Source organism: Vitis vinifera, chromosome 13 (assembly GCF_030704535.1).
Source record: "Vitis vinifera cultivar Pinot Noir 40024 chromosome 13, ASM3070453v1".
In the NCBI taxonomy this organism is placed as follows: domain Eukaryota; kingdom Viridiplantae; phylum Streptophyta; class Magnoliopsida; order Vitales; family Vitaceae; genus Vitis; species Vitis vinifera.
The window spans coordinates 19,083,920-19,110,069 of record NC_081817.1 but is presented as its reverse complement, the minus strand read 5'-3'; the positions used below and the strand labels follow the sequence as shown (position 1 = coordinate 19,110,069).

Here is a 26,150-nt window from a genome sequence, read left to right as displayed (position 1 = left end):
GTGATACCTTGAGATATAACAATTATGAGAGTAGAGATGAAATTGAAACTGAATCAACCTATTTTGAAATAATCTTCTCACTTGAAAAAAAAAATTTAACTAAAAATCATTTTCTTTATGCTTTATTTAAAATTTTAAATTTAGCCACATTTACTTATTATTATTACTATTATTATTATTATTATTAGACTTCAAGGTAGCATATTTTTAGAAAAACACTACAATATTATAATGTTATTAACTAAAAAAATTAATCTTTTCTCTCTTTCTTTTTAGATTTAGGATGGTATTCATTGGAAACTGTCAACACGATTTTACAAAATAGAAAAAAAATTAAATTAATTAAGCCAATTTAAAGAAATTGACCATGTTTGGTATGCAGGATAACTAAGAACGTAGACAAGATTTTAGAAATCTTATTCTTATATTTGATAGAAATTTTTGAGAATAAAATAAGTGGGTGATATAAATTATTTTTTTATTGAGAGATAAATATTACTTTTATGCATAGTATATATTGTAATTTTTTTCTCCTTTAATATATAAAAAAAATATTTTTTTGGTATATCATAATTTTTTCCCCTTTAATATATAAAAAATATTTTCTTTATAAAAAAATCAAATGTAAAGTTAATATGTTTCCTCTTTTTACACTTGACTTTTCTTAGATTAAATAATATAATCTAGAAGTTAAGGTTATGTTTGGTTCTCATTAAATTTGAGGGAAAATGTGAGAGAAAGAAAATAGAGAGGAAAAGTAGGAGGAAAGAAAAAAATAGGTTTAAACTCAATAAATTATTTTTACATGTTTCTTCTAACTCATTTTACTTATTTTCTTCTATTATATAAAAATTAAATAATTTAAAAATATATAAATTTTTGACAAATTTTAATTATATTTGATTTTCTTTTATATTTTTTTCACCATAAAACCAAATACAAGAAAACAATTGTCTATAACATTTTTTCTCTTTCCTTAGTACTTTTCCGAAATCAAACATAACCTATAAGAAAGGTATGTAATAGCAATAATGGGGTTGGTTGATAGGCATAGTAGATGTCATGTCACTACACATAATGGCGTTGCTTAATTGTAAATTATTGTAGATTAAAAAATCAGTAAATGATAAAGAGTCTCCATTGAAACCTTGTAATGCAGGCAAATCCACTACTTCATGAGTCTCCATTGAAGCCTTGTAATGCAGGCAGGTCCACCATTTTCACATAGGATCTTCTCTATTATCATGGTGTAAATATGAATTTTGAAGGAGCAAAGTTGCTTATTTGTAAGTGTTTAACAGGAGAGTTGATGGAGAGCAGCTTAGTTGAATCAAACTTCATCACTCAACAGAAGATAGAAAACAAAAAATGCAATCATATAAACCCAAAACAAAGGAGATGTGGTAACCACCAATAACAAAAATGTTTTTTCATTGAATGAATGATGATTACAATTTGTTTGATTCCTACAATTGTAATAATAAATGTAACTCCACTTAATCATTGCATTGCTACAAACTCTAATTGACTGTATACGGCTTGACTATTCTGTGCAGTCAGCCTCTGCAATCTGCTTGTGAAGCCATTTCCACAAAGCAACCCCTCCAGCTCCATCACCAGTGAAGAAAAGACCCCCCGGACCTGACTCAATCGCCCGAACTCCTTGTTTTGCAAATATCTTGCCCCTCTCAGTAAAGCTACACCAATAAATATATATGATTAACTGAGTAACAAGCTCAACCAAAGTTCTGTTACTAAACATGATGAATCAGAATGTAGAAAACAATAGTCAATACTAACCCTGGTAATTCATATAAGTGGACAGAATTATCATTGCAAGAGCAAAACAATATTGGTTTATTGTCTGCATCATGCATTCCAAACAGTGCAAGGACACCCTATAACAAGCAAATTTTATTAACAATTAGCCCACCATGGTAACACATGACATCCAAACATTTAAATATCAGCAGCTCCACTGGCCTTTCTAGACTAAGAGTATGTTTGACAGTGATTTTAAGAAGTGTTTCTAACATTTCTAATACTTGAAAAATAAAAACTTTCAAGTGTTAGAAAGACTAAAAACACTTCTCAGAATCAGTCAAACACACTCTAAATGTTTCTCAGGCTCAGGACCCTGCTCTTGAAAGGTCTAAGGTTCCAATATTTGTTGAAGTGTGGTTGGTGCCTAACCTATGACTATGTTCTCTTGCATAGACATAATGAGATTACAAGGTACCATTCCCATGAGTAAGGCCTACTTAAAGAAGAAAAACGAAATGTGCACAAAAATATACCTACAAGGAGCTATATAAAATACATACATGTTCTTCATTATGCGTATGGATAACTTCCAAGCAACCATCTTTAGTATAAGCCCAAGCCTGCATAACAGACAGAGTAAGAATATAAAGCACAGATGATAGTTTTGCTGCCTGTAAAAATTATACAACTAAAAAATAAACAAACCTTAATTGTTTGGTCCAATGAACAAGACAATAAACAATTTTCCCAGCAAAGAAGAGACATTACGGCTGCACTATGGCCGGTTAGTGTCTGAGCACACTGCAATGTGTCAAGGTCCCACTTCTGGGAGGCAAAAAAAAAAAAAAAAACTAAATGATCCTTCACACACCAGGAAATAATAGAACATACAGAAATTGAACAATAAAGCAATTAAGTAAAACAACATAAGCAAGATGTTCTGCAAAATAGCTCCTAACTATTGGGAATCAAAATATTTGGATCTAGAATATAATTTAGTAATTTCAGTCATTCAGGGTTAAAAACACCAATAAGCTACTATGCTTGCATTCTATAAGCTTCGTATAGGAATAAGATCGAAATAGAGTTTACATAGCAAATATCATATGAATAATAAAATTTTCCCACCTTAATCAGCAGCAGTCAAGTTGACAGTCTGTTCAAACTACTACTCACAAACAAAGGATATAACAAGGAAGAGAACTTGATCACACTAACTTACTCGTATTGTATTGTCCTTTGACCCAGAATACAGAGACTGCCGTCCCACTTTTAGTGAAATCACATCACAAGTGTGACCTTTCAAGTTTGTAATGAGTTGAAATGAGTTGGTTTCAGGATTGTATTTCCATACCAATATGCCCCCATCCTACAAAAAAAGGGAAAATTGAGAACAAGAAGCAAGTGTTTTGTTTTAGACAAATATAAAGAGAATAAGATGATCATGTAGAAGGCAGAGAAAACAATGTTGGGATGCAGCACATGACCACATAAATTTGAATAGAAGAGGTAAATACTAATCAGAAAATAAAATCAAGTCAGTTGGCAAAGTAGCTAGTTACCTGCATGCCAGCAAAAAGCATATCTATACCCGTCGTCTCCAAGGCATAAACTTGCCCAACTGGTCCATCGAGACTGTATTCAGTTGCAGTCTGAATGTTCCAGGCCTACAAGAATCACCGACACAAACACAATTGAACATACCACATTGTACTCAAACTAAACTGTGAAAAAGAACAGGAATAAACCATGCTTGCAACTTACCTTGACAAGGTTCCTCATTCCAACAAATATCCATGAGTCATCGCTAATTAAACATCCAATTTCACTACCAAGATCGAGCCCATCAACAAACTGACCAGTATGGCAGTCCCAAACCCGAGCAACTCCATCTCCACTTCCAGTGTAAAGCTTGTCTGAGCCTAATGGAAGTGCAATCCCAGTAACAGCCTGACAACAAAAACTAAGTTCCCAAAAAGACCACTGATAAAAAAATATATTGGAAAAAAAAAAAACATCAGTGACCACGACAAACAAATACCTTCTTATGCCCTTCAAGCTGGGCTAACATTGAAACCCCTTCTCCCATGAACCATGAATTCAAACATTGGCACTTATCTCCATCATTGCAGGTGTCCAGTATCAAACTTTGCTGGGTATCTTTCTGGGAAATTGCGTCTCCTCTACTTGTTAGGAAAGACGAATCTTGATGCTCAGGATCAGAATTTCCATGAGAATGCTTTGCAGTTCCATTTTCCTCTGTTCCATCTTCTTGACTTGTTAAGGAGGATGATTGCTTAGGTTCATGGTCAGGGTTCTTGGTCAGGGTTCCATCTCCTTTATTTGTAGTTCCGACAGATGACCTCTTAGAATTAGGCCTGCCTCCATGAGACGGCTGCTTTGATGTTTGATGATGGGCATGCATAGTCCGTTGATACATATAGTTGATAGACTTTGGCACTTCCCCATGCACAAACTTACAGGGGTTTCTGTTGCACCTCCCTTGAAGCCAATACTTGCAAACAGCACCTTTCTTCCCATATCCTCGTCCTCGTCCTCCTCCTGTTATTGGAGTTCTGTATTGAACCCTTTTGACATCCATCGCTATATGTAACATAAAATAAAGGCGAATAAATCATCCTCTGATTCAAGGGGAAAACCCTTCCAAAAGCTTCCATTAAAATAAACACCAATCAATGAATCAAGGGTCTCAAAATCTGAAATTATATAATCCTTCAGTTCCAAATGGCTCTTTAACAACTTAATGGAACCGTAACTTAACCCTAAAAAGAAGTAGAGATCAAACACAGCGGATTCAATCACAAATCAGACAGTCAAACCAGAGCGCTGCAATCAAATAATTGAATCTTGAACACCAATCAAAACGTTCAATTCCCAAAGGTCTCTTTAACGAAAATCCTCGATACAAATAAAGAACCCTAAAAGGAGGGTCTTGCACATGAATCGGAAGGCCTAAACCTGCAATGATCTGGAAATAATAATTGAAAAGAAAAGCTACAGATATGATCTTGAACACCATTATAACAGAAACCAATTCTGGGATCCAATTAACCAAAACCAATTCCTGGGTTCTTCAATTCCAAAAATCACTTGATCAGGAAGGAACCCTTAATCCCAAAAATCACTTCAATTCCAAAAAGAAGATGGGAACGAGAAGACGTAAAAGTCGGAGGACGACGATCGAGAGATGAATCAAACCTTGAGGAATTGCTTAATGTGGAAATCCCTGAGAGATATGTAGCGAGAGAGCCAGAGACTGTTGCAGTTCATTACTCTGCTCTCTGCCCCTATTTATACGTTTCCTTTCTCGGTGCCCCGAACGGGCTTATATTTTGTTTTTGAAAAATATCAAGAAAAGGAAAAAAAATATAAAAGAAAATTATATTTCCATATCTTGTTTATTATTAAAAATATAGGATAAAATCAAATATGATTAAAATTAATTAAAAACTTATGTATTTTTAAATTTTTATATAGAAGAAAGAAAATAATTTAAATAAATTTCAAAAATTATGTAAAAATAATTTATTAATTATAAATCTTTCTTTTTTTAATTATCAAGAAACCTTGCATTACTAAGCCCTTAGGAGTCTCTATGGGGACTCCCCAAGCCTCAAGGTGCTCATTGCCCTAGCCCTTAGGAGTCTCTACGGGACTTCCCAAGTCTCAGGTGTTAATTGCCCTACAACAAGCCAATAACTAATATCGAGTAAATTTCCTTTTTTTTTTCTTTCCTTTTATTTTAGGGAGAATTATGTTTTGGGGTAGATAGGTCCCCAAATTAACAAAAGGTCCATGTAATTCTTCAAATTGAGCCCAAGACCCAATGAAAGTATGGAAATTGAGTTGAAGGATATCATTCTTTAGTATTTCCAAAAATACCCTTTGTTGATTTTGAGAAAAAATTAATATTTTTGAAAAATATTTTTATTTAATTTAATATTTTTTATTTAATTTAATATTTTAAAAAAATACTTTTATGTAATTTAATATTTTTTAAAATACTTTTATTTAATTTAATATTTTTTTAAAATAAATTTATTTAATTTAATATTTTTTAAAAATAAATTTATTTAATCTAATATTTTTTTAAAATAAATTTATTTAATTTAATATTTTTTAAAAATAAATTTATTTAATTTAATATTTAAAAAAATATTTAATTCAATATTTTTTTTAAATACTTTAATTTAATTTAATATTTTTGAAAAAAAATTAATTTAATATTTTTGAAAAAAAATTATTTAATTTAATATTTTTGAAAAAAAAATTATTGAAAAAAAATTATTTAACTTAATTTTATAAAATATTTTATATATGTTCTTAAAGGGTACATTTGTCCGTTACTATTTCACATCTTTAACTCAATTTAAAAAGTTATATGGACCTTTTGTTAATTTGAGGGCTCATCTACCCCAAAACATAATTCTTCCTTTATTTTAATTATTTAGTTTTATGAAAAAATACATAAATATTATGGAACGTGATTTTTTTTCATACTTTTTTATTACCTAGAATACAAAAAAAAAAAAATCAAACTTGATTAAAATTAGTTAAAAACTTATATATTTTACAATTATTTAATTTTTATATAAAAAAATTAAAATAAATGAAATAAATTTAAAATAATATATAATAATAATTTCTTAACTCTAAATTTTTATTTTTATTTTTCTTCTTTTTTTTCCCTGGCATTTTCCCCCAAATTTTACTTCATATTTGATATGGTCTGCAAATTATATACATTAGCCATATTAAAATTTTCATTTATTGCTACAAAAATAAGCAAGTCTTTCTGTAAACATAGTTCAAAATCAACTCACTCCATCACTTTCCAAAACCTTTTACAGTCATAAAACACATACCATAACCAAAATCTATGAAAAGTGAAAGAGGGCTCCCTAGTCTATGATTTCTCCCTCTTCTTCAGATCTCTCAATTTCATCTCCACTGCTACCTTCTACCTTACCAAAATGAGCTGTTTCCTTGGCTTGAGCATCATCAGCTTCATCAACATTACTGAATTCTTCAGCAGCGGTCTTTCTGCCCCCTTGAGGAACACCTTTGCTTGTAGGCGAGGATTTCCGGTCAACAACCTCACCTTGGCACCCGGTTTCTTTAACCACTACCAAAGGAAACTTCAAAGGCTTCTCAGGCCAGTCTTTGAAGAAAGAGTTCATTGCCATGAACCTGAAAACCTGCAACAGGTGCCTCTTGTCTCTCTTTATATCTGTGCTCAAAAGCTTCTGCAGAAGTGTTTGTTTCTTCTTGTTTAAGGGAGGCTGGTTAGATGCATTCATGTCACCAGAATCCTTACCTGCTAACCTTTGCTTCTTGGTAAACCCGTCTTCCTGATCATGTCTTTGCCACTGTTTTCTATCATGCCGCCTCCTTTTATTACCCCTGTTTTGAAATCTCTCCTTCTTACCAAATGCCTTCTTATTATTCTCTTCCCTTCCATGCACTTGCTGCTTCTCTGAATCTGACAGATAGTGTGGTGGTATCTCTGCAACTTCAACACCCAACTCAGCCTGTTTCGCCAAAATTTCCTTGAGTTGCTGCATACAAAGTTCCCCAATTTATTAACAAGAGATGAAATAGACGTAATTCCAATTCCAAGGAGTCACAAGTGCAAGGTTCTTGTACATAAACAATTACAAGATCATTGAAGCTGCACACAAAGTTTCCCAATTTAATAAAGAAAAGATGAAATAGAACTAATTCCAATTCAAAGGAGTCACAGGAGCAAACTTCTTGTATATAAACAATTACAAAATCAAATGTCAATGTACACACTGGTGATCTAGTTATTTCATGACAAATTGAAAGAGTAACAAATGATTTATCTCCCAGAGCATTTTGAAGACCATGTAGGAGACCTCAACTATGCCTTTCTTTAGGTTTAAGGATATTATCATAGACCTCCCAAGTGGGAGACTGAAAATGCATACATCAGTACAGAACTAGTTAAGAAGGCCATGTGGTACTATAGTACAATAGTCTCTTCTTTTTTCTCTATATCAACAAGTTACATGAGGTAAAGGGTCATTTTAAAACAGAACTTAGTGAAGCATCTTCTGCCATTGATTGAACAATGAGGGGAAGTTACTGTAATTTTAAAAACATTAACATATGTCTGTAATTATCAGAAACATTACAAGAATAGGTGAATTTCCAAATCAATTTGAAAAGAAGTAACAAACTTTGATACAATGACATGGTACACATTTCTGGCCTTTTTCAGGAGGACAAAATTTAAAAATAAAACAAAAAAAATATAAAAAACAATGGGGCATTAAGATGATTCAGACAGATTGGAATGTCAAAGGGAATTGGTCCGTCTTATGATTTCAAATATGGAATCTAATTTATGTTCTAACTCCAGAGTTGTTTTGTTGAGAATGAGAATATTGGCACAAGCATAATTTAGTAGTTTGTCAATCAACCTTCTTTAAAGGGAAACTCAATGTGCTCAGTCCAAGTTGCCATGCACAAGAAGGAAAGAAGAGAAATGTGAAATAACAGCCATGAAAACCATCCATCCAGAGATTCCAAACCCAGGTTTCATGTACAGTTTTTACCACATAACTTATCTATCCTATAAATCAAATTTATTTTATTTTATTTTTTGATAACCGAGAAACTTTCCATGGTCAACCCTTGGGGCTTCCATGGGGACCCAAACCTTGGGGTACTGATCACACCAATCACAACCAACACCGGGAAATCCAGGGCATTCAATCAGCAGCAATAATCAAACCTATGACCATGCACCTCTACCACACATCTTGACATTCATCTTAACCAACTGGACACCCTGATTGGCTATCCTAGAAATAAAATATTTAATAATAATAATAATAATAATAATAAAAGCACTCTGTTATGAATGGTATTCATTACAGGGTTCCTTATTAGTCCAACAGGGCTATATAGATTATCAGATAAATCAATTAAATATTTAGCAAGAGAACTTGAAGTTTTAGCAAGTAATGCTCCTCAGGCAGCATTTATATAGAAGCAAATATGTAGATTAGTCTACCTGGCGTCGAGATTTGACCTCTGCTTCAATAACCTCGGAGTTTGTTAACTTTTCGGCTGACTTCTGCAGGGAATAAAGTCAATTATCATGATGCATATGGCAGATTAAAAAAATGGATGGCATCATATGGCAGTTAATCAAAAAACCTTCTCTAAGTTGATTTTTGATGGATAGTTCTTCTTGCGTTCTTCACGCCAATTCTGAATTTCTTGTTCTGTGTAGTTCAAAGGAAGCGGTCTGCATTGAAAAAAGAGCAATATTAAGAAGTCATCCATAATAAGAACTTGCATTGGAAAAAGTGGGGAAACAAGGAAAATAAGGATATAAATATGAGAGACACCCATAAAACACACTAAAAGTTCATAATGTATAAAGGATGAGCAGAAGCATTAAATTATTCCCCCTCAAAACATCCCTCAAAACATTAATGGAAAACATGGCTGAAAATTTTTTGTTCAGTGAAATGACTGATTTTACATTCATATCATAAAATAGGATGATCATATTTCAAAGACAGGCATAAATTTGCTTGGTTGTTATACTTACAAGCACTACAAAAGTAGTCAACTAAAAATCAACATTCAGGAAACTGCATGGATTTATTAAAGCTAGGATTTGAAAATCCTTAAGTCACCAAAATTTTAATGACCTCCTGTTTGAAGGGAAATTATAATTTGGGACCAGATTGAAATGCCTCTTGTTCTGGAAAGTGAAGTGTTTGAGACAAATTAAGAAATTCAAGGAATGTTGGAGGAGCTCCAGGAAGGTAAATCGAAGGGACAGATCCTCACGTTATTTTGTGTTCTTTTTTCCATTTCTTTTTTTTTTTTTTCTTGTGGTGGGGGGGGGGTGGGGGTGTGGGGGGTGTTGTGGTGAGGAGAAGAGAAGACGGGATGGGATGATAAAAGACTTGGAATCAAGGGCTTCAGATCAAGCCATCTTAGTCTTCTAAATAGTTTGTTACATCATGAAACTGATAGGATTAAAACTATCAGGAGACGCTTCGAAGTCCCATTGCAATAAAGAAACACTTAACATGGGAGGCATTTTACATAGCATTTGACAATGCAGGGCATGAGAAACTGAATTATCACCAAAATCATCATATTGATAGTAATCAAATAAAAGTAACACCAACACTGAAAAGCAAATCTCATCACAGTTTAAATAACAGTTAGGAAAAACACATAGATCAAACAGGCTATAGAAGCTCATGTAAAATTCCTATAATAAAATAAAAAATTAAAAAGGATACAAACAAACTACCATTTAGATCACAATTAATTTCCCATGGCAAGTCCAGATGGGCCCCAAAGCAACAGCTCTTATTTTCCAAACAAATTCTATGTTCTAAACATTAAAAAATGATTTGGTTACTTTCTTAGCTATGGAAATGACTAAAAGCATACTAAATCAAAGAGAAAATTGTCACAAATATTGTGCATATTGATAGAATTTTAGACTGCTTAAAAAGTGAAAATAAAGGGCCAGTTCAATACAAGTCTTCAAGTGAAATGGAAAAAAATTATTATATATATGAGACCCAGCAGAAAGTACCTCTTCTTTTCCACCTTATCTTGGTAGGTGAAATTAGGACGACATAAATTTCCTGCCATGTTGTTGCTCAGTCCTGTTTAGGAGAAAAAGAAAAGGATTTGAAATACAATAAATACCATCCTCAATGCCATGTTGAAATAAATAGTGGTTAAAGTACCATGCAGATATGTAATATATAGAGCTTTCAACAACTGAAAACAGATGCTCACAAGGTACAGGGCTTCCTTGCTAATGAAAAAGTAAAGAAATGGGCTTTCCTCAAGTTTCAATAATCGTAATGCATGGGTATAAGGGTGCCCAAGTTGGTAGTGGAAAACATTGGCAGCATGAGCAACAAAAATATCAGACCAGTTCAGGTTCCTAAAAACAAAACTTTTGCCCATTTAAACCATGTAACATAGTTACTTTTATTTAATTTTTTTTTCTCCAATTTTGGATATGGCAGCACATATGCATATAAAGACCCACTTCAGGCTCCAGCACCCATGTAGCAGTGTATCATGGATCGTCATTTTGTAATAGAAGCCATCTGAAACTGGAGTGACAATGATGCATTTGTTCCAGTACTTAAACATGAATGATGCCCCAAACCAAGCCAATAGCCTGAGCAATATTTCTGAGCTAGTTTTATTTTGGTTTCCTTATAAATTTTGTATTTGATGTTGAACTTCCCTGTTCTTTCATAATATGAATTGGTCTTCAATGTTCAACCAGTTTCTTCACAGATCATTGGGTTTTAGTGAAGGCTATCCTTTATATGGTACACATGCTTGCTATTCCTCTGTTCTGTTTCAACCTATAACCATTTCTTTAACACAAAAGTAGCTCCATATGCTTTGAGTTGCTTATAAAAGAGGCTAAGGGGATGTATTCTATGAAGTAGACATAACCACTATCACATCCTACCCTGTTATTTCTTTCCAAATAAATCTTGAAAACAATATAGTTGATTCTGAAGCATAGAACTGCAAACCTTTTCCCCTATTTTCATTAGAAATCCCAGCCTTTCCTCTTGCATTTTGCATATGATGTAACTGGGACTTCCTAGAACTGCACAGAATTGAATTTCAATGTAAATGACAAGCCACTGCTCACGACTTTAACAAGCACATATTAGAAAGCAAAAGTAAATAGTATGAAAAACATACCCCCAATGTGAATTCTTTCCTTTTGGATTCTTCATGAAGTTCTTGCGGGAAGAATTTTTCCAGTTAGGGTTTGAATTGTTAACACCAGCATCTTTAACAAAATTTCCCTGCAACCAATGATATTCTTTAATAAAATAAATCTAGTTACCCATTCAATAAGCAGCAACAAATAGTGTCGAGGAGAAAAATCTGGAAAAAGAGATGCAAAAAGAAGAAAAAAAAAAGAGAGAAAGAAAGAGAGAGAGGGATAGAGAAAAGTATAATAGATAGAAATCCAATCAAATTTGGGAGGTAAATATCAGTGTATTTTGGAACAGAATCAAATTCTGTGACTTTTGACCAGAGTAATGTACTAAAACAATCTTTTCCTTTTACAAGCTAAAACTTGAGACTAAGGAAACCATCAAATAACGAGGTGATCCACCAGGCATCTGTAAGCTGAACACAAATTACAGATACAAGAATTTACATATTGAGAATACAAAATAAGGTTATCCAATTTATTTTTTGTGATAGGTTAAAAAGGTTATCCAATTTATGACCTCCCAAATTTCTACTTAAGATTTCGCATAGCCAAGTGGTGTGAATGCTAAAGCCTCCATTTAATGCTGAGACCTGAGATAGAGATGCTTATGGAATAGGACTTGAGAGAGCAGAGACCACAAATCTAGAAGCTTGCTCCACAAACTTGAGGAGCACTTGAGGTAGTTCAAAACCCATGTAGATGTATTCCAAAGGCATACTTCCAATAATGAACCCTGGGGCTGGGAACAAGCTAGAAATAATGAACCTAACTCATAATGAGCTTCAGAAATTGAGGTTTTTCAAAAACCATTGATGTGTATTATGCCAAAGGTGTTGTTTCAATGGTAATCCTGGGATTGAGGGTAGAAACAATAAACACAACTCATCATGGCCTTCAAAGTGAAATCGCATAATTAATACAAAAATATGTGGCAGCAAGCTATGATATTAGATATCAAACCCAGCTTTCATCCTTTGCAGATGCTATTGCTTCTTTCTTATTTTCATCAAAATTCAGCCCCATCATGGAAAGTGGACTAAAGATATTTTGCTGCTTCATCAATCTGTATAGTTAGGGAGCGGCCCCTGTTTTGGCGTGTTTTAATATGATTTCTTCTCTTGGTTTATCAAAAAAAAATCAATCTGTATAGTTCAATTAGTGTAAATAAATAAATAAATGATAGAACTTATATTACATCAGTAAACCATGTTCTAGAGTTTAATTAGTGGTTATTTCTATCCTTTAAAATTAATTTAATGAATAACCAACCTTAAAATAAAGCTTTCGCTTAAAACAAAAATTTTAAAGTTATTTAAATTATGCTTTAAGAGTAAAATTCAGGTAACAGAAGGAAAAAGAAAAGACCATGTTTAAAGTTTTTTTTTTCCCCATCCTCCTTTTATTGTCTTTTGGCACCATTTGTATACTTTGGTGACATTTGGTTGGCAATGTTAATAATTTTTCACTTAAAAAAATTTTTAAAAAAAAAAAAACAAGGAAAAGGCATCACAAAACAACACATCAACTTTCAAATGGGAAATCTCATTCCCCCAATTTTTTAATAGGCAAAAGCACAAAGATATATTAGAGAAAGGGAGCTTGAAAGGCAACCCATAGCATACAGGGAGTATACAAGAGACACCTAAAACAAGCAACAAAAACAGAAACACTCACCGGCCCTCAACAAGAACCCAACCAATCCACAAAGTTAAACAAAGATAAAGGGCCTACAACTATAGAAGAATTAGCCCAGGATAAGAGATTACAAACAAATGAGTTTTTCAATCTTTGAGTCGACAAAACCTCGTTATCGAAGACTATCCTATTCCTTTCCTTCCAAATTGTCCAAAATAAACAGAGAGGAGCTGCCCGCCAAGCCTTTCTATGATTCTTGTCCTTAAAAGGGACATGCCAACTTGATAAAGTGTCTCTCACCGAAAACGGCAACACCCAATTGACCCCAAAAAGAGAAAGCAAAAGATCCCACAAAATCTTCGTCTTAGAACAATGAACAAGGATATGATTTATCGTTTCCTCTTCAACGCAACACAAGCAACATCTATTGGCTAGAATCCAGCCCCTCCTCTTAAACTGATCTTTGAGTAAGGACCTTCTCCCAAGAAGCTTCCCAAGCAAAAAAACTCACCTTTGAAGGAACATACGGACTCCAAATAATATTACCCGGAAACGAGACTGCACAGCTATGATCAAGAGACTTGTAAAGAGATTTTACAGTGAAAATCTCATTTTTCGTCCCTCTCCACAGCATCCTATCCTCCCCATCAGCATCCAACCTCTTCCCTTGAATGGACGATAGGAGTCTCTCCACCTCCTCCACCCCCCAATCGTTGAAAGGTCTAAGGAAAAGTGGAGTCCACCCTCCCACTTCCCCCATTGGATCCCAATAGTCCGCAACCCATGCATCTTTAGAACCCGCTAAATCAAACAGAGGGAAAAGCCTCACAAAGGGGGGTGTTCCCGCACCAAATGTCTTTCCAAAACCTCACCCTTTTACCATCCCCCACCGAGAAAGATACATTATTGAGCAGTAGCAAACCTTCCTTGCTGATTTCCTTCCAAAGCCCAACCCCATGGCCCTCCCTAGCCCCACACGTGCTCCACCCTCCTCTTTCAACCCCATACTTCGTACTAATAATAAGCTTCCAATATGAGTCTCTTTCAACCGCATAACGCCAACTCCATTTGCACAAGAGGGCTCTATTAAGAATGGAGAGATTTCTAATCCCCAATCCACCCATCTTTTTGTGAGTACAAACAACAGCCCACTTAACAAGATGGGGCCTCTTCTCCAATGCTCCCCCCCTCCCCAAAGAAAGTCCCTTTGTATTTTCTCAAGTCTTAATCTAACCACTCTTGGCATGCGCAATAATGAAATAAGGTAAGTTGGCATACTCGCCAAAGTACTCCGGATGAGAGTGAGTCTTCCTCCCTTAGAAATGAATTGCCTCTTCCACAAGGCAAGTTTCTTCCTCATCCGCTCTTCCACTCCGTCCCAAACCTTCACAGACTTATGCGAAGCTCCCAAAGGGAGCCCCAAATAGGTGGAAGGGAGAGATCCCACCTTGCAGCCCAGCTCAGCTGCCAGTAACTCAGCATCCACCACACAACCCACTGGCAAAATCTCACTTTTGTTCAAATTAATGCGCAGTCCGGAAGTGGCTTCAAACCACATTAATAACCAACTTAGAAAAGCCAATTGCTCTTGAGAGTCATCACAGAAGACCAAAGTATCATCGGCAAACAGCAGGTGCGTAACTTGGATCCCGACACCTTCCCTTCCCCCTATCCTGCAACCTGAAAGAAAGCCCCCTCTCACTGCTCTATTGATGAGACTACTTAAGGCCTCCATTCCTAAGACGAAAAGCTAAGGAGAGAGTGGATCTCCTTGCCTTAACCCCCTGGAGCTCCGAAAAAAACCGGTAGGAGAACCATTGACCAAAACCGAAAACGAGGCTGTGGATATGCACCATCTAATCCACCCAATCCATTTCTCCCCAAAACCCATTCTTTGCATCACTGATAGTAGAAAATCCCAATTAATCCGATCATAGGCCTTCTCTAAGTCCAATTTACACAAGACCCCACTTTCCTTTCTTTTCAGCACGGAGTCTATGTCATTAGCAACTAATGCAGCATCAAGAATTTGCCTACCTTCAACAAAGGCATTTTGGGAAGAGGACACCACTTTTCCCACCACCTTTTTCAATCTATTGGCTAAGACCTTAGCAAGCAGCTTGTAGAGACCCCCCACCAAACTGATGGGTCTGAAATCACTCAAGTCTTCGGCCCCACACTTCTTTGGGATTAAAACTAAGAAGGTGGTGTTCAGGCTTCTAACGAATTTTCCCCTCTCATAAAACTCCTTAAAGAAACCCAAGACCTCATCTTTGACAAAATCCCAACAGAATTGCCAAAATGCAAGGGAAAACCCGTCCGGACCAGGGGCCTTGTCCCCATTCAGATCTGAAAGGGCCAAGAACACCTCATCCCCAGAAAAGCTCACCTCCAGCCTGGCTGCCTCTTCATCCCCAATGCTGTCAAACTCAATATTGTTGCAGCAAGGACGCCATCCTCCAGGATCTGATAAAAGGTCCTTAAAGGCCCTCACCACTCCCCTTTGAATGTCATGCTCTTCTGACAGCCAGGTTCCATTGATTTTGATTTTTCAAACAGTTCCTCCTTCTGTTCGAATTTGCCATCTTGTGGAAGAATCCCATGTTCTTATCGCCTTCCTTCAGCCAAATTTCTCTCGATTTTTGTCTCCATGAAGTCTCCTCCATTAGAACCCATTTCTTAAATTCCTCCCTAGCCTCCTTTCTCGCCTCTAGCTCCTGCTCATTTAAAGCTCTAAGTTGCTCCTGATTATCCCAGTAGGATACTTTATCTAGAGCCAACCCTTTGTTCACCCCCACTTTGCCAAAGACTTCCGAGTTCCATTCCTTCAGCTTTATTTTCAGGGCCTTCAATTTTTCTGTCAAGATGAAACTATAGGACCCACCATAATTAAATCCTTGCCACCAGCCCTTCAACAGCTCCTTAAACCCCTCCTCCTTCAACCACATATTCTCGAACCGGAATGGAGTTGGACCTCTTCTCGTCCCACCCCCATCTAACAGGATTGGGAAGTGATCGGATACCGGTCTTGGGAGAGAACACTGAGACGCCCCACTGAAATGATTCTCCCAATCCTCCGAAATCAGAAAACGGTCCAGCCTGGACCTTGAAAGACCATTCAGTCCTCCACTCCACGTGAATTAACCCCCCATGGAGAGGCAAATCTTTTAAAGCCAACTCCTCAATCACCTCCGAGAATCTTCTCATAGAACCAGTCAGTCTTCCTTCTCTACTGCGATCGCTAGGAAATCTGACCACGTTAAAATCCCCGCCGATACACCAAGGGTCAGACCACAACCCTCGAATGGCTCCTAGCTCTTCCCAAAACAACTCTCTATGCCGTTTCATATTGGGTCCATATACACCCGTGAAGGTCCACAAGAAGCCATCTTCACAATTTTTAAAGCGACAGGAAACTGAGAAAAGACCCACCTCCATGCCCATTAACTCCAGAACCCTGTTATCCCAAAACACAACTACCCCACCGGCTGCCCCCCTTGCACTCATAGCACCCCAACCTAAGAATCTTCCCACTCCAAGACTGTGAACAATCCCTCTGGATATATCTTGAATTTTGGTCTCCTGAAGACACACCAAATCCGCTCTTTGCGACCTGATCAAAGCCTTAATAACTTTCCTTTTATCCCTATCATTGGCCCCTCTTATATTCCAAGATATGATTTTTGTCTTCATCTAAGGTTCGAGATTCTGTCCCCACCATCTCTAACCAGAGATTTCTCCTTCCTCGCCCCTTTGTAATTGATGGACCACTCTAATTTCTTCAACTCACGATCAAACTTAGTGGACCCCGAAATGTCTTTCTTAATGTTCTGCTCCCTTCTTCTCTTGTTCCTTAGAAGCAAGTTCAGAATTTCTCCTTCAAATCCTTCCGTTGAAAAGCCCAGGAACTTGCTAAATCTCGCCAGGCAACTATCATCCCATCGGCTTCCTCTTCCTTCCAAGTCTTGTAATAATAACTCGAACTCATCCCCCCTTCCTACATCACCCGAGGGTCTCTCCCCCTCAGGGCCCATCTCCCCATTGCAGCCATCTGCCAGAATAATGCTAAGAGGGAGCTGCTCCTCTCCCTCAATCTCCGAAATCAAGCCCGATGAGACCCCCTCATTTGTCCCCGCCCGATCGATCCCAGAAAAAATAGAAGAAGGAGAAATTTCCCGACCCCCCACAGAAGGCAAAGGTAATCCGACATACCTGGAAGCTTCATCACGCAGCGCTTGATCAGTCATTTTCGGCACTGCAAAGGCTTCCGACTGCGACGCAGCTCTCAAAATATCGACGATGGGGTCCTCCACTATAAAAGCTTGACTCTCCGAGCTAAATATCTGAGCCGAAGGACAAGAGGCCAAAGGTGCTTCCCCACGGACAAGAGAGACAGCATCTCCAGAGCCTTTCTCCACGCCAGGCGATTGTGCCCTAGCTCGAGGACTCGAGATTATTTTCCCATTTAAATCTCCTCCTTCCGCTGCAACAGGCCCTACAGGCCCAAAACCCTCTCCTTTCTCCCCGAAAGAGACATTGGGCCTTAAGACACAGCCCAAATCCTCCTGGGTTTCTTTAAAAGGCCCCTGCCTTAACCCACTTAAATGAGGAAGGCCCAGCGACACCCCATGGGCTGGCCCTTTTGGCCCGAAACTTGGCCCAAAAGCTGGGCTTTCCAGCTTATTCAAAAAGGACCCGTCTCCCTCTCTAACCTGTCCATCAGCTGACCCTACTCTACCCTCCACTGCAACCCCTGCCTCATAGAGCACAGCGGGACAGAGGGTAGAATCACCTCCACAGGCTGACACGGCACTCTCTCCCTGCTGCAACCTCAACTGCTCCACCTTCTCCCTTTGACTTCCACGACTGAGATCACGAACAGTTCCACCAGCCTCTTCTCCTTCCCTTGAACTACCTTCCCCGCTGAAGCTTCCCGCCGGCACCACCTGCAAGAACCAGGGAGAAGACTCCCACCAAAGTTGAAGGGAATAACAACCCGACCCCACAACAATATGGGCAGTGCTGGGCATCTCCCTGTCCACGCACCTCACCAATAGCCGAGCCCATTGCATCTCATGCAAAGATGATTTATCCGCAGCTATGAATCCTCCACATTCATCTCCAATTCTTTTAAACACCTCCGAGCTTCTTAAATGAAGAGGGAGACCAATTACCCTTACCCAAACATCTTTTGCCATGGGCTCCTTGCGAAGACACCCCACCTCAGGGTTCCATCTCTCCAAGACTAAAACATTCTCCTTGAAGCTTCTCAGACCTCTGGCTAAAACACGCTCAGCCTCGTCTGGTAACTCGAAGTCAAAAAGCAATAATCCTCTGCCTAGCATGGCCACCCTCAGATTCCCCTTCAAAGCCCAATGCTTCGGTGCCCAGCTTCTAACGTACTCCATCTCAGGGCAAAGAGCTGAACTAGTTCCCCACCAGCCTACCAGACACTGACTCATTTGTTCTATTCTTCCACGCACTTCTCCTTCCCCCACCTCTATCCAAACTGACTGGCCTACCCTTCCCGGGCTTTTCCTTACAGCATCAGCATATGTTTTCAGCTCCACCCCTTTCTCCCTCCATTGGACCTTCGAGGCCCCTTTCGACCTCAACAAGTCCTCTGACCCTTTAGGACCCTGCAAGCCACCTGAGGGAATCACCCCAAGAGCTCTCAGCCTCTCAGCCAAGGAGTTCCAACCAAAAGACTGACCCTTTCCCTCTGGGACAATAATGCTATACTTTTTTGAATCAATGTCGCGAACTGAGCAGAAGATGAACCTACCTGCCCCATTCGAACGGCGCTCCAACCTATACTTTCTATTCCCCTCCTCCCAGCTAGTAGCCCAAACACTATTGTTTACCTCTCTGCAGCAAACTTCCACTCCATCAAGTAAACATCTTAAGCTAGCCTCCCCAAATCTAATCCATGAGGAGACCCCTTTGCTTCTCTCCCAAATGCAACCTCTCAGCTTGCCTCCCAACTCATCAATCAAGATTTCGAAAGATTTGGCCTCCACAACGAAACAACTTCTTCCTCCCCTTAAACCACCAGTTTCACCCCTTGCTCTCATACCCTCTCCTATCTCCTACCCTCTTTTTTTGCTTGATTGGGAGGTATTGTGCTTATCCATCTCACTCATTCCCCCAATTTTTTATGTCGTTGCTATTGGTGTTCTTTTTCCTAAATTTAGAAATAAAATTTTGAAACTTCTGATCACACTGCATTCTCTCCATTGGCTTCCAAATAAGAAATCTTTTAAATGTCATACTTAAATTTATTAACAAAATTATTAAATTTCTTAAAGTTCATATGCAACCAAATAAAGATCAATCAACAAACAATAGTTAGTTATACATATATTGAGAAAAAGCGCATCCAAATAAATGTGATTATTTAAGATATAAAAAATTACTGACAACAATGGTAAATTTATTGAATGGAAGTATCATTAATCAATTTAACATTTTCATTTACTATTAATTTGAAATTTTTCTTCAGCATTCCTGTTAATATTGGGGTGCCCCTTCTGAACCACCTTACTGGCTACACCACTGCATGGACACCCTGATAACACTCTAGACCTCAAGTTAGTTTTAAAATTGATGGTTTTAACTTTAATGATTTGACTTGCAATTTCATTCTTACTTTAGACTTGCGAACCTTAAGTTTAATCAACAATCTTAGTCATAAAGTATTGATACATCATCATACAGTCCAATATCAGTGTGCGACTAGATATTAGCTGATATGCAGTTATGCACAAGAAAAAAAAAAGTTTAAGAAGATCAACAGGAAATCACATTTAATTAAACATAGATTAAAGAAATGAAATGGCGGAAGTGTCCACACAACTAACACAACAGCTCAAGGAGAATCTTTTGGAAAAAGGCGTTATACTTCACAAAGCATCCATCATCATGTTAATTTCCTTTTAGGGTTATAGAACCTTATATTTTCAGCACATTAAGCTACATAGTACTTTATCATGCTAATTGTTTTTTTTTTCCTGAAAAATAAGAGAATGTGTTAAAAGTGCATAAAACAATGCACGAGAGTACAAAGGACATATACAATGAACCAAATAAGCAAAACAAAAAGGAAAAACAAAAACTATTCCCTCCCTCAACAAGAACCCAACCAATCTACAAAATCAATTAAGAACAAAGTTTTCCCATCCATGTACACACAAATCCACAAAGAAAGGTTGTTAAGGAAAGAACTTTTAAGATTTTGATCTGATGTTTCCTCGTTTTCAAATATTTATTGGTTTCTTTCCTTCCAAATAGTCCAAAAAACATATAAGGGAGCCACTCTCCAAGCCTTCTTACACCTTCTACCCACAAAGGAACCATACCACCTTAGTAGAGTGTCCTTTATCAAGGTAGAAATAATCCAAAGGATGCCAAAGAAAGAGAACACCAATAGCCATAAAATCCTTGCGTTAGCATAATGAGGAAGAATGTGATCAATGGATTATGCCTCGTCATTGCAAAGAGTACACTTGTTGAATAACGACCAACCTCTTCTTTGGAGCTAATCCAAAATCAACACCTTCCCCTAACAAGCTCCCTAAGCGAAAAAACTCACTTTAGAAGGAATCCAAGAATTCTAAATAATCACTAAAGGAAAAAGAATGACACAATCAGGTTCCAGCAAAGAGTAAAGGGCTCTTACAGAAAACCTTCCTTTTACTATCACCCTTCCAAACCACTCTATTCTCCTCCTCCCTATTCACTAACTGACCTTGGAGTTTAAGTGGTAAATGCTCCATGATATCCAACTCCCAATTATTTAGATTCCTTGCAGCACGGAAGTTCTAATCTCCTCCATCCCTCCCTTTGCTCCCATAAATCTGCTTCTTATGCCTCTTTTGCATCAAATAAGGCAAACAAAGTGGGGGACATCTTGCTTAAAGGCTCCTCACTACACCAACGATTTTTCCAAAACTTCACTCTGCTCACATCCCCTACTATATAGGAAACTTTTGAGTTAAAGAAATCTCACTCCTTACTTATAGCTTTCCACAAATCAACCCCATAAGAGTCTATCACCTCACAAGACCACCACCCCGCTTACTTATTGCTTTATCATGCTAATTGTTTATCACATATTGACAACTATATATCATTCTCTACTTGAGAATTTGGTAGAGTTCACACATATATATTGGATATTTCAAGGAGAATCTTTTGGGAAAAAGCGGTTATACTTCACAAAGAATCCAGTCATCATGTTAAAATTCTTTTTGGGGATATAGAACCTGATAATTGTTGATTATAAATTTTATAACACATCATGCTATACTTTACCATGCTAATTGTTGATGACCACCAAATATCATCCTATACTTGAGAACTTGATATTGTTAAAGCACAAAAAAGATAGATACTAATACCTTTTGTTTTGCAGGCTTGTTAAATCATTCCTTATACCAGTAGTAGATAGCACACTTAGAATCTACACTTGAGGACTCAATATTATTAAATCATGAAAAGGGAGAGATATCAATGCTTTTTCTGTTGACTTGTAAAATCTTCCTGGCAGTGATACTAGATAACATGCTTTACTCAGGAACCTTTTACCTTGTATCTCAAATAAGGTCTTAAGGTTCTTATACACTAGGTGGCTTAGTGGTTCTATGTTGTTTAAAACTAACAACAACCAAGTTTTTGAGCGGGCATCAAAAAACAACCCTCACTCTGAAAGCACTTAATAGATGGGTCCACAAAATGATACTAGGCATGCTCACAATCAAGACGAAAATGATAGTATACTCAAACCATGAATGAGATGGATATAATTATGCTATTGTGTAAATAAAAAAATTAAAAAAAAAAAATGGTCGTTAGAACTTGCAGAAGGCTACCTGTGACTTCATGAAATTGGAAGGTTGCTGGTTATTCCAAGTTTGTTGTGGCTGAACTGATGAAGTAGCCATTGTAGGCCAATTCCCTTGTAATTGCGGGTTAGCAATAGGTGGCTGCTTCAATGCATTTGAGCCCATCGCAGGTGGACCTAACTTGTGGTTATCTTGATGAACATTCTCCCCAACTCCACTAACACACATTGGAACGAACTGCTGATTAGGTATAAAGCCGGAACTCTGAGGACCCAATGCCTGAGCTAATTGAAACATGTGATGAGAGGCTTGAGGAACATTATAAGGACCAACTTGGTTAAGATTCGGCATAGGCATAGGGAAATTTTGATTCATATTTTGCAAACAGAATTGCAAATTTCCGGGTAAAATAGCCGAATTGTGGCCAAATAAGTTGGCAGGTGGTTGAGATGGATTACTTCGGTACGCACTCTGTCCCAAATTTGGTACGCAATTCTGTGGATTGAAGGAACCCTGATGGGACTGAGCAGAACCCAAATGGGGCATACCCAGATGGTTATTTTGCAAGGGCATGAAGCCAAATTGGTTAGGCATATTGGGAATGAATGGGATTGATGTTTGGGGATTAAGCATACCCATTTGCAATGGGTTTGGCAGTGCACCGGTGGGATTCACATGAGAGCCAGGATTGGATGGTGGAACCTGCTGAATTCAGAAAGCAAAACCATAGATTCGTGTTAGAAATAAAACAAACAGCAGAGTATAGAGAGAGAGGATGAAAGAGAGAAACCTGTTGAGAAGCAGGAGGCGTGGTTCCAAGGAATGGATTGAAGAGAGGAAGCATTGGAGTGGGAAGGACGAACAAAAGCAAAAATTCCTCCCTCAGGTTTATGTAGGGTTTTAGGCCAAGCGTTCGGGTCGGGCCGATTAAAACTTTGTGCCCAGAGTCGTTGAGACCCGACCACACTCCAACGGAGACTCGTAAGTAGAAAACAAAACAACCAAATTAATTTTAATAAAAAGTTCAAAAAAACAAACGGCCTCTAAGTCTATAAAAATAAAAATAAAAATAAATAAATAAAAACACATATTTCTTTATAATACTTTAAAAAAATTATAAAAATAAAAAATAATTCAAGTTTTATGCATTAGATATCAAGGTAGTATTTGAGATGGTAAAAAATATTATTTATATTAGTACCTTTGATGAAAAAATATATAAAATTTTAATTATTTTAAGGAGTTAATCTATGATACCGATATTTATTTTGGAGGTACGTGTACATATTTTGGCCCACTAATAAAACAAATATAAAGTATACGTGACTAAAAAAATTATTAAACAGGTAAACATGACCTAAATCACATGCATTTCATATGTAAATATTATAATTTTTTTTTGTAATTTATGTATTATAATTTTTTTTTTTTGTAATTTATCATTAAATATCAAATATCATTTGTTATTGAATTAAATAGTTATCCTTTATGTAAAATAAGTAAATCCTATTATTTGTCTATGTACTCTCGTTATTTAAATATACAAAAAAGAGATAATAATTTAATACGAAAATTTTTTAACTTCAACTACTGTTTTGGAAAATATGTGAAAATATGTTGGATGTGTTTTGATAAGCCAAATTTGAAGATCAAGTTAGATATTTCTTTGAGGAATGAAAGTAAAAAATTTGTATTTCTTGAAGAAGATATCATACGAAGGATTTCAAGTGATTATTAATGTTAAAGGTAATTGTTAGAAAATTTGGGTTAATCCAATCTATGGTAATCACCCTAGAGGGGGGGTAAATAGAGTGATGGTCTATTTTTCACAAATTTAAACTATATGAAAGTGAGAGACTATTATATGCAAGTATATAATAAACAATATAAAGACAATTGAGTATAATTTAAAAGAGTAAGGAAGAGAGAGTACAAACACGAGAGTTTATAGTGGTTCGACACTTCCTTGCCTACGTCCACTCTCCTCAACCTCCTAATCGAGTGAGGGTTCCACTAACTTGAAGCTTCAACCAAGCTTCCAATCTTCTTACAATTGGATTATGGTTCCAATTCACCATCTTGGACTTTTGGCTTTAAGCACCCTTTACACTTCTCAAGAAATATTCCACTCTTGAACAACCTCTCAAGTGATACCCCTCACTTGAGAAAATTCTTCTCAAAGATATACAAATATTGGATCTCACAAAATCCTAGTACAAGAACTTTAAGCTCAAAGATACAAGAAAACTATGATTGAATGGTGCACTAAAGATATGCAAGTTATGAAACAATTGTGCACTAAGAACATTCTTCCAAGGCTCAAATATATTCAAGAATGGTTTGGGAAGGTTAAGCTTTTTAAACAATGAAGTTTGGAGCCTTTTTATAGAAGAGAAAAACCAAACTAGCCGTTTGGGGGTTCGACTGGTCGAGTTGGGGGTCGACCGGTTGACTAGCCGTTAGCATTTAATGCTTGGCAGGTTACCGTTGGACCTCGATCGGGAAGAGAATCATCTCAACCGGGAAGAAAAGGCCACTGGGGGAGAGAGAAAGTTTTGCACCTCCCTCGATCGGTCCTCGACCGGACGAGCACAACCGGTCGACCGGTTCCTCAACCGGTTAAGCCGGTTGGCCATAGTTTCGATCGGTTGAGCCTTTTTTTTTGCTCAACAACCAACTTTTCTCAACTTAAAACCTTTTGAAATAACATTTAATACAAGGTTTTAGTTGAAAACATGAAATCATCCAATTTATAAAATATTTAAAATAAAATAACTCTTGGATGATTTTGGTGCATAAGTAAAGGATGAATGCATGAAAATCCTAGTGCACCAACAACCTTACAAAGAGATCTTTTGAGACTTGGGTCTTGAAAAACTCTTCTCTTTGAGGTGGTCTTCTTCTTCATGATTTCTCCTTGACTTGATTTGTCTTTGTGATTGCCACTTTGGAAATCGTCTTGCCTAATCACACTTGAAAAATAATCATTAGTTCTAAACCTTGTTTTGTTATCATCAAAATCAAGATTAACCAAACCTTGGTTTCACATTAATATTTGATCTTTTTTATCCAAATGTAAATTTTAAAAGCAGAAACATCATGTTAAATAACATTTGAATATATAACGATTCATAAGGATTTAGATTATTGAGATAATTTAGTGATTTGTTATCAAATTATACAAAGAATATGAGAGAGGGACAAACAATGTAAAAAATGATGCAAATAATGTGAAGAATGTTACAAACCATATGAGAGAGGGTGTAAAGAATAATGAAAATGATATAAGTAATATGAGAAATGATACGAATAATGTGAAAAAATGTACAAATAATATGAGACAAGGTATGAAAAGTATAAGACAAGGTATAAAGAATAAGAAAGAGGATACAAACAATATATGTAAGACATAATACAAAAAATGTGAGATAAGGTAAGAATAATGTGAGAAAGGATACCACGAATGTAAAACAAAGTAATGTGAGAGAGGATGCAAAGAATATGAAAAAAATGTATAAATAATGTTAGAAATGGCATGAACAATGTAAAAAATACTAAGAATAATATAAAGGATGTTACAAACAATATGAAAAAGGGTACGAAGAATATGATAAGGTAAAAATAATGTGAGACGATGTACGAATATCTAAGAAATGGTGCAAACAATATAAGAAATGGTATAAAGAATATGAGGGGGGATAGAAACAATGTAAGGAGCGGTATAAAGAATGTGAGGGAAAATATGAAAAATATGAGACGAAATACAAATAATGTAAGAAAATGTACAAAAAATGTGAAAGAGAGAAAATGGGGAAAAGATGAGGGAGTTTCTGGTTTGCAGTAGACTCCAAGTCTTTTGAAATTTTTGTGGATGTGCTTGGGAAGAAACTAAAGGGGATCATTGTGGAAAGAAGCGAAGGATTCACTTCGTGTATTAGATTTGGAAGCTCCAGTTTGTGCTGGCTGTTGAAGGGAGTGGAGTCTAGCTGTAGGGGTGAGTTTGCGTAGAGATTTGTCAAAAGTTGGGAGAATGGAGGTAGGAAGTTTAAACTAGAATGTCAAGCAAATGAGGTCGGCAGATTTTTATTATGTTTAGTGGTTGACTCGGATGCAAA

General features: G+C 36.7%; 2 protein-coding genes across 5 annotated transcripts; both read right to left on the bottom strand.

The window, feature by feature from the left end:
- Nucleotides 1-1,401: 1,401 nt before the first annotated feature.
- LOC100247208 (zinc finger CCCH domain-containing protein 48) lies at nucleotides 1,402-5,088 on the bottom strand. Of its 3 annotated transcripts, XM_010660624.3 has the most exons (9): nucleotides 4,984-5,081; nucleotides 3,806-4,368; nucleotides 3,529-3,714; nucleotides 3,327-3,431; nucleotides 2,987-3,133; nucleotides 2,470-2,589; nucleotides 2,325-2,384; nucleotides 1,801-1,898; nucleotides 1,402-1,697 (listed from the first exon to the last, which is right to left on the bottom strand). In XM_010660624.3, the coding sequence occupies exons 2-9, from the start codon at nucleotides 4,364-4,366 to the stop codon at nucleotides 1,544-1,546; spliced, it is 1,431 nt and encodes a 476-aa protein (XP_010658926.1). In that variant the 5' UTR covers nucleotides 4,367-4,368; nucleotides 4,984-5,081; the 3' UTR covers nucleotides 1,402-1,543. The 3 variants fall into 3 exon arrangements, with proteins under 3 accessions (XP_010658926.1, XP_002271096.2, XP_010658927.1); XM_002271060.4 differs by having other exon boundaries at nucleotides 3,806-5,087; XM_010660625.3 differs by lacking the exon at nucleotides 1,801-1,898 and having other exon boundaries at nucleotides 3,806-5,088.
- Nucleotides 5,089-6,537: 1,449 nt separating this feature from the next.
- LOC100252331 (uncharacterized) lies at nucleotides 6,538-22,982 on the bottom strand. Of its 2 annotated transcripts, none has more exons than XM_010660626.3 (8): nucleotides 22,826-22,982; nucleotides 22,063-22,740; nucleotides 11,533-11,639; nucleotides 11,358-11,434; nucleotides 10,385-10,457; nucleotides 8,974-9,064; nucleotides 8,828-8,890; nucleotides 6,538-7,343 (listed from the first exon to the last, which is right to left on the bottom strand). In XM_010660626.3, the coding sequence occupies exons 1-8, from the start codon at nucleotides 22,877-22,879 to the stop codon at nucleotides 6,687-6,689; spliced, it is 1,800 nt and encodes a 599-aa protein (XP_010658928.1). In that variant the 5' UTR covers nucleotides 22,880-22,982; the 3' UTR covers nucleotides 6,538-6,686. The 2 variants fall into 2 exon arrangements, with proteins under 2 accessions (XP_010658928.1, XP_010658929.1); XM_010660627.3 differs by having other exon boundaries at nucleotides 22,063-22,737; nucleotides 22,826-22,949.
- Nucleotides 22,983-26,150: the final 3,168 nt, after the last annotated feature.

What these genes read in the sequence shown, in the direction of transcription:
- LOC100247208 (XM_002271060.4), bottom strand. Translation starts at nt 4,381, where the DNA reads ATGTTACATATAGCGATGGATGTCAAAAGGGTTCAATACAGAACTCCA. An exon ending in CATTGGACCAAACAATTAAG is followed by an intron (nt 2,385 to 2,469) that starts GTTTGTTTATTT and finishes TCTGTTATGCAG; the next exon opens with GCTTGGGCTTATACTAAAGA. An exon ending in CACTTATATGAATTACCAGG is followed by an intron (nt 1,698 to 1,800) that starts GTTAGTATTGAC and finishes TTATTGGTGTAG; the next exon opens with CTTTACTGAGAGGGGCAAGA.
- LOC100252331 (XM_010660626.3), bottom strand. Translation starts at nt 22,879, where the DNA reads ATGCTTCCTCTCTTCAATCCATTCCTTGGAACCACGCCTCCTGCTTCT. An exon ending in CAAAAATCAACTTAGAGAAG is followed by an intron (nt 8,891 to 8,973) that starts GTTTTTTGATTA and finishes TATTCCCTGCAG; the next exon opens with AAGTCAGCCGAAAAGTTAAC. An exon ending in AGGTCAAATCTCGACGCCAG is followed by an intron (nt 7,344 to 8,827) that starts GTAGACTAATCT and finishes CTTTGTATGCAG; the next exon opens with CAACTCAAGGAAATTTTGGC.